The sequence below is a fragment of the Platalea leucorodia genome (assembly GCF_965183815.1).
Source record: "Platalea leucorodia genome assembly, chromosome: 14".
NCBI classification, from domain to species: domain Eukaryota; kingdom Metazoa; phylum Chordata; class Aves; order Pelecaniformes; family Threskiornithidae; genus Platalea; species Platalea leucorodia.
Window position 1 is genome coordinate 1,026,886 of NC_138836.1, and position 6,000 is coordinate 1,032,885.

The following is a 6,000-nucleotide window of genomic DNA, read 5'->3' on the forward strand; positions in this document are numbered from 1 at the left end:
ATTTCAAGGAGAAGGAGAAAAGACAACTGCCAACCAGCCTTATGAAACAACGGGTTTGTCTTCAAACAGATAAATCCTATGTGGGACAGGGAGCTGAGCAAGCCCTTAGGGGTGCCCGCTGGCATCTCTGCCTCTCAGCATCCCTGAGCTGAAGGGAAGCAAACCACTGAGGACGGGAACCGGTAACTCCTTTACAAGCTCACAGCATTATCCGCAGGGCTCAGGAGCCACGCAGAAACACAGCGTAGCCGCCCAACACCAAAATCAGGCTTTTCCCGAGAAAGGCTTGCAAAGGAATGCCACAGCCCTCCATCCAGTTGTTACTGTGTAGTTAAAAGGCAGAGGATTAGGAGCCAGCCATTAAGTCTGGGCTACGATGTGCCAGCATTGCAATTATCGTTTCTGGAAAGGGCTGGCAAATAAAGTAACTTGCTTCAAAGCACTCGTTAGCTACAGGAGATGTTGTGGAGAGCTGAAGTATAGCGTCAAGCAGCTCAAGAAGGACTGGGCTTCCCCAGGATGATCTGCTGGAGGAGCTCCCAGGGCAGGTCCCTTCTGTCCCGGCACGGCACAGCCAGGCTTCCCCTGCCCGGAGACGCTCCTGGGCCAGACACGTGCCTCCACGGGACCCCACGGCTCCCTACCTCCATCCCGCCAGCTCCGACGAGGCTCTCACACAGCCGGCACACACCTCAGCCCCAGACCCAGGGCAGCTTTGCTCTCAGCATCAGGCAGCTCAAGGGCAAAGGGTTTCCTCCGCCTGCTCCGAGGAGGATCAGCCCTGCCCCATCCCCAGCTGCGCCCCAGCACACCAAGGGCTTTGGACACACAGCACCCTGCAGCTCCCGATCCCCTTCTTAGCTCCCTCCTAATCAAGAGAAAAAGCAACACCCTGGGCTCATTAGCATTAACGAGCTCTGTGAGCAGCACACTCAACCCGATGCAAACAGTCCCTAACCCTTTTGGAGACCTGCAGCCAGGCGCCGGGACAGCTGACCCGCCTGGGAGGGGACAGGGCGCATCGGTAAAACTGCCCGGCATCCCTCTGCGGGCACGCCAGGAGCCAAGCAGCTCAAGGCCCTCTTATTTCTGAGTGAGCCTGCCCTGCAGGGTGGAAAGCAGTTTAAACAAGCTATAAAAAGCATCGTGCACTCGGCTAATCCAGACTCCCGTCCCTGAAGGCCTGTCTGTAGGCACAGCTGGCATGCCCTACAAGCAGCCGCCAGCGAAGCACAGCCATCCCCTCCCTGGCAGACGCTGACAAACCATCAGGCTGCGGCGTTTGCACGTGGAGATGACTACGGACCTTGGCCCCTCTCCCAAAGCAGACCTCGGAGAAGGGTTTCCAGACAGCCGTGGTCCAGCTCTGGCAGGGAGGTGATTGCGGAGGCAGCAGAGCATCCCTGGTGCTGCAAAGCAACGTGGTGTCCCATAAATTGCTTGAGGAAGGGGTGATTTGGGGCCATTAGTCCGTTCCCATTATCACACCCTGTGCCCAGCCATGCGGCAGAGCGCTGGGTCTGGAAGAGGCTCTCGGGAACACGACGGAGGGGATTGCAGCACCCATCTCAGCCTCGGAGGGATGAATTTGTCCTTAGAGCAGGAGAGGGGGAAAGCTGTCTGCCAGGACACCTCCCTGGTGGGAGAGGACAGCAGCAGAGCGAGGAAGGCTCAAGCTGGAGGAGGAGGAGGAGGCCAAAGCCCAGCTGTGCCCCACGACCGAGGGTCCTCCCTGGGAGCACGTCATGGTACAGAACCCACCCAAAGGCCCCGTCCTGCTGCCGCTGCCTCCTCTCCCAGGGGACAATTTAATGAAGCATCACCTGATTAAATAATCAGAGCTGATCCTGCTCTTCATTCTCACCTCTCCTATTGACAATACCTTCCTCATTATGCAAGACCTTGTTTACGCATTTTCATCTTCATAATTATACTCTGGCAAGGAATGAAACACCGAGAAGAAAGAAAAAAGAGGAAGGAAAGAAAAAAGATTCGAAGGTGATCACCTAGCACCTCATTAGGAGACAAAATCTTTTTGATTGTGACTGGATTACAGAGGGAGCAGGGGAGATGCAGGATGCTTTTTTGTTAAGAAAAGAGGGCTCAGAGCCTAACCAGAATTCCTGTGCCTGGGAGAGACGCGGACTCAGCCCAGCAGCCCTCCAGGGAGCAGGGGGGTTGCAGGGATGGGCTCTTGGCCCGAGGACCCCGTCTCTTTTACTTTATGCTGATCTTCTCCAGGTGAATAAAAATGCTTCGCCCAGCCTTAACTGTGTGGAAACTCCTTGTGCAGAAAACAAATACCATGAAGTAGGTAAATCATACCAGAGCCCAGATCTTCCAAACTGCCCATCAAATGCCCTGGGCCCTCTGCCCCCAAAATCAAGTCTCACCCACTGAAGACCACGGAGCTCCAATGACCAGGTAACACCTACTCTGCACGCTGGCTTTGCCTGTCATCCCAAGTCACGTTTAATTCATCACCTGGGCATGGCTCTGGTGCCAAGTCCCTCTCCACATCCTCCTCAAACTGAAATGTTAACAATTCTGGGTTCTGGCTTGATGCCCAAAAGAGAAGGAAGCCAAATTCTCTGAGTCTGTAGTGAAAATTGGAAATGATGCCCCAGTCGTTGCAGATTTTGGCCCGTGGAACTGAAAGCTGGATGTGGCCAGGAAGGTCTGAGCGATGAGCTGGGTGGCGATGGGGGGAGGAACGCCAGCAGCACCCGGTGGGATGGGGCTGCGACATTGGGACTGGCTGTCCACGGTGCCACATCACCCAGCGGGGACCTACGGGGAGAATATTAGACGTGCACGGGGAGCCCAAGGGCTACAGGGAAAGGTAATATCTTTTATTAGACAAGTCTTCAACACCCAAGTCTCTTGAACCCAAAAGCTGAGCCACAATTTCTGACAGCAGCAGCCAGGCTAATAAAAGATGCTCCCTCTCCCGCAAACCTCGTGTTGCTCAGAGCCCAACACCGTCACGGTGCTGTCGAAATGATGCTCAGCCACGGGAATCTTCTTCCATGAAGGGGACCACAATGAATTCTCTTACTGGCCAATATTACAGACACATGAAAAGCCTGGTTGCTTCCCAGATGACAAACTTGTCTGAACTCCCCATGCTCTGCACGGCCACGAGCTGGGTGAGCTGGATCAGGGCCCTCCCAGCCCCATGGTGAATTCTTGCCTGAAGCCAGCACTGTCACAAACAAAACACCTTTTGGTGCTGAGATGAAGTCAGAGCCATCCTTGGACGTTTCTACAAACAGCTTCTACACTGATTTGCTCTCTCTCCCCTTCCCGTTTGCTGCAGGCGCTTTCACAGCTCAGGGCTTTGCATTGCTTTGCTAAGCATGTCTGGAGCATGATTAATGAAATGTTTTGGTGCAAAGGGTCAGGTTCCCTGTTCGCTGTTTGCTGATGGCACTGCTGCCAGGAGCCTACACCAGGGAGGGGATCGCACGATGGGCTTCCGTAGAGCAGCGAGGCTTTGCCCAGCCAGCAACAAGCACCCGATTTACAGGACCCATCCTGATTGCCAGTATCTTCTGCCGCTCCTGCAAGTCGTCCCCAATGCACATCAGCTGAGAGCGTGGGGTGCTGATTTGAGGGGAGCAGTGCTGATTTGCACCAGGCTCCAGCTGGAGCGGGGCAGTGCCAAGGCTTGCCCACGCTGGGCTGGGAGCAAGGTGACACAGGACCGTGACACGGAGGGGTCAGGCTCAGCGGGACACCAACGCGGAGGAGGCGCAGAGCTGGGCACTGCGGGACAGCTAGGAGAGGGCCTTGGGAATTTCTCCTCTCACACAGGGAAAGCCTGACTGGTTAACAACAGGGTAGCCCTGCTGGTTCCAGTGGCACCCGTACTGGTCTGCACTGGTTTGAAAGCAGAAGCCAGCCCAGGGCACACAGACAGGACTGTGCAGGTGCTCCGCTCTGCTATGAACACCAGGGGCCCTCCAGCCTGGTGCTCTCCTGCCGTCACAAACCCCTTGTCCACACGTCCTCATCTCCAGTGGGACTCTGTATCCACCCCGCGACTCCCCCCGCGCTCCCCCAGGCCACGGCTGAAGATGGGCTTCCCCTGCCCCAGGAGCGATGCCCGGGGCACGGGGCAGAGCGATGCTCAGGCCAGTCGCTTCCTCGCTACGGACTTCAAACCTACTGAAGCAAGCAAATAGCCGAGCAAAGAGCACGGCCCTGGGGTGCGTGTGTCCTTCCCTCCTCGCAGTCATTCCCCACCCGGCACTCGGACCAACCCTTCGTGCCCGTGCTCCGCCACTGCTTCCCAACATCACCTTGGCCAAGGCCCCCGGCCCCAGGGCACTGCCGCGGGATCCAGCCGCAGGAACCCCTCCAGGCAAGCGGCGCAGAGCCAGGCAGCGCCGGGGGAGAGGCAGACGTCTCCAAACCCGAGCACAAGCAGGCGGCGTAAGCACAGCCCCGTCCTCCTTCCTAGCTCCGGACAGTGGCCTGGGCTAAGCAAAAAGGCAGCAAGCAGATCCCTCCGGTGATCCCAGGTGATCCCCGGCCCCCAGACACAGTGGGGAGCACTGGCAGCTGCCAGGCTAGGCTCACCCCACCCGGGGCTTTGCCCCTGGCACCTTCCCCTTCTGTGGGTTTTCAGTCCCTCTCCCCACAGAAAAACCAAGCAACTACCAGCATCTCCCCTGTGTCTCAAGGCTGGGAGCAACCAAAGCGCATCTCCGGTGAAATAAGGAAGCTGGAGAGCAAGGACTGGAGAGGGGAAGCGAATGCATGGAGGCAAAACCGGGGAGAGTTACCCCAAGGGGAGAAAAGCAGCGGGTGGGCAGGGGTGCGCTGAGCCAGAGGGCTCCAGGCTCGGGTACCGGCCCCAGCCCGCTGCCCGGTCAGGGCGGGCTTCAGAATCCCCAGCAGCGGATTTAAATCAGAGGAACCGATCCCCCGTGGGTACCAACGTCTCCGGGAAAGACATGACAAAGGCAGCGGCAAACAGCCCTGTAATTAACCCCCAGAGGTACCGGCGTGACTTGGGAGCCGCCGGAGAGCGAGCGCTGCGGGACGGGCACGCCGACCTGCGGGCAAACTTGCCCGGCTCCCGGCCCCCCTCGCCCGGACCCCCGCAAACCGGGTCCCACAGGCGCTGCCCGCCCCGCGGCGCCCGGCCGCAGCGGGGGCCCGCCGGCAACTTTACCTAAAGGGTCTCCAGGCGACGAGGCATCTCCTGACCATTATCTTCCCATCCGCGCCGACTGTGATCATCGTTCAAAGTCCGGGGGGAGCGGGGAGGGGGCGGCCCCCCCTCGCCGAGGCAGCGAGCGGGGCTCAGCGGGCGGAGCGCGGGGCTCCGCGGGGGCGCATGGGGGCTCCGCGGGGGCGCATGGGGGCTCCGCGGGGGCGCGGAGCGGGCGCCTCCCCGCCCGCCCTCCCCCTACCCCTGCCCGCCGCCGGCCGAGCCCATCGCCGGGCCGCTCCGCTCCGCTCCGCGCAGCCCGGGCGGGGCGCCGCGCCCTGCCCCGCTCCGCGCCGCTCCGCGCCGCCCCGCGGAGGCGGCTCCGCCCCGCGGAGGCTGCGCGGGCCCCGCCTGCCACCTGGCGGCGGCGCGGCGGCGGGGCGGGGGCCGGGGGGCGCAGCCGGGGCGGGCGGGGCGCTGCTGCGGCCGGCGGGGCATCGGCAGCCGCGGCGAGGGAGTCAGGAGCCCTCTCTGCCGGGCGCTTGCCGGGCCGCGCCTGGAATCCGGTGCACGGTTCTGGGCCCCGCCATGCAAAAAAGGCGTGGGCGGGCTGGAGGGGTCCGGAGAAGGGCCACCAAGGGATCGGGGTCTGGGCAGCCAGGCTATGGGGACAGGCTGGGAGCTGGCCTTGGTCAGCCTGGAGGAAAGGAGGCTTTGATGATCTCATCACCATGGACCAGTGCTTAAAGGGGAGCTACAAGGAAGATGGAGGCTCCCTTTTTACAAGGAGTCCCATGGTGAGGACGAGGGGTAACGGGTACAAGTTACTCCCAGGGAGA

The 6,000-nt window shown here is 60.3% G+C and overlaps 1 protein-coding gene across 2 annotated transcripts in view; it reads right to left on the reverse strand.

Annotated features, from left to right (window-relative positions):
* The window catches only part of MGAT5B (alpha-1,6-mannosylglycoprotein 6-beta-N-acetylglucosaminyltransferase B), a gene marked incomplete at its 5' end in the record, with an annotated part of 70,485 nt that extends 65,235 nt beyond the window's left edge, over positions 1-5,250 (reverse strand). For both annotated transcript variants that reach the window (XM_082326651.1, XM_082326650.1), the window contains one exon: positions 5,183-5,250. In XM_082326651.1, coding sequence (XP_082182777.1) covers positions 5,183-5,250 — 68 coding nt within the window. The remainder of the gene's footprint in view (positions 1-5,182) is intronic.
* Positions 5,251-6,000: the final 750 nt, after the last annotated feature.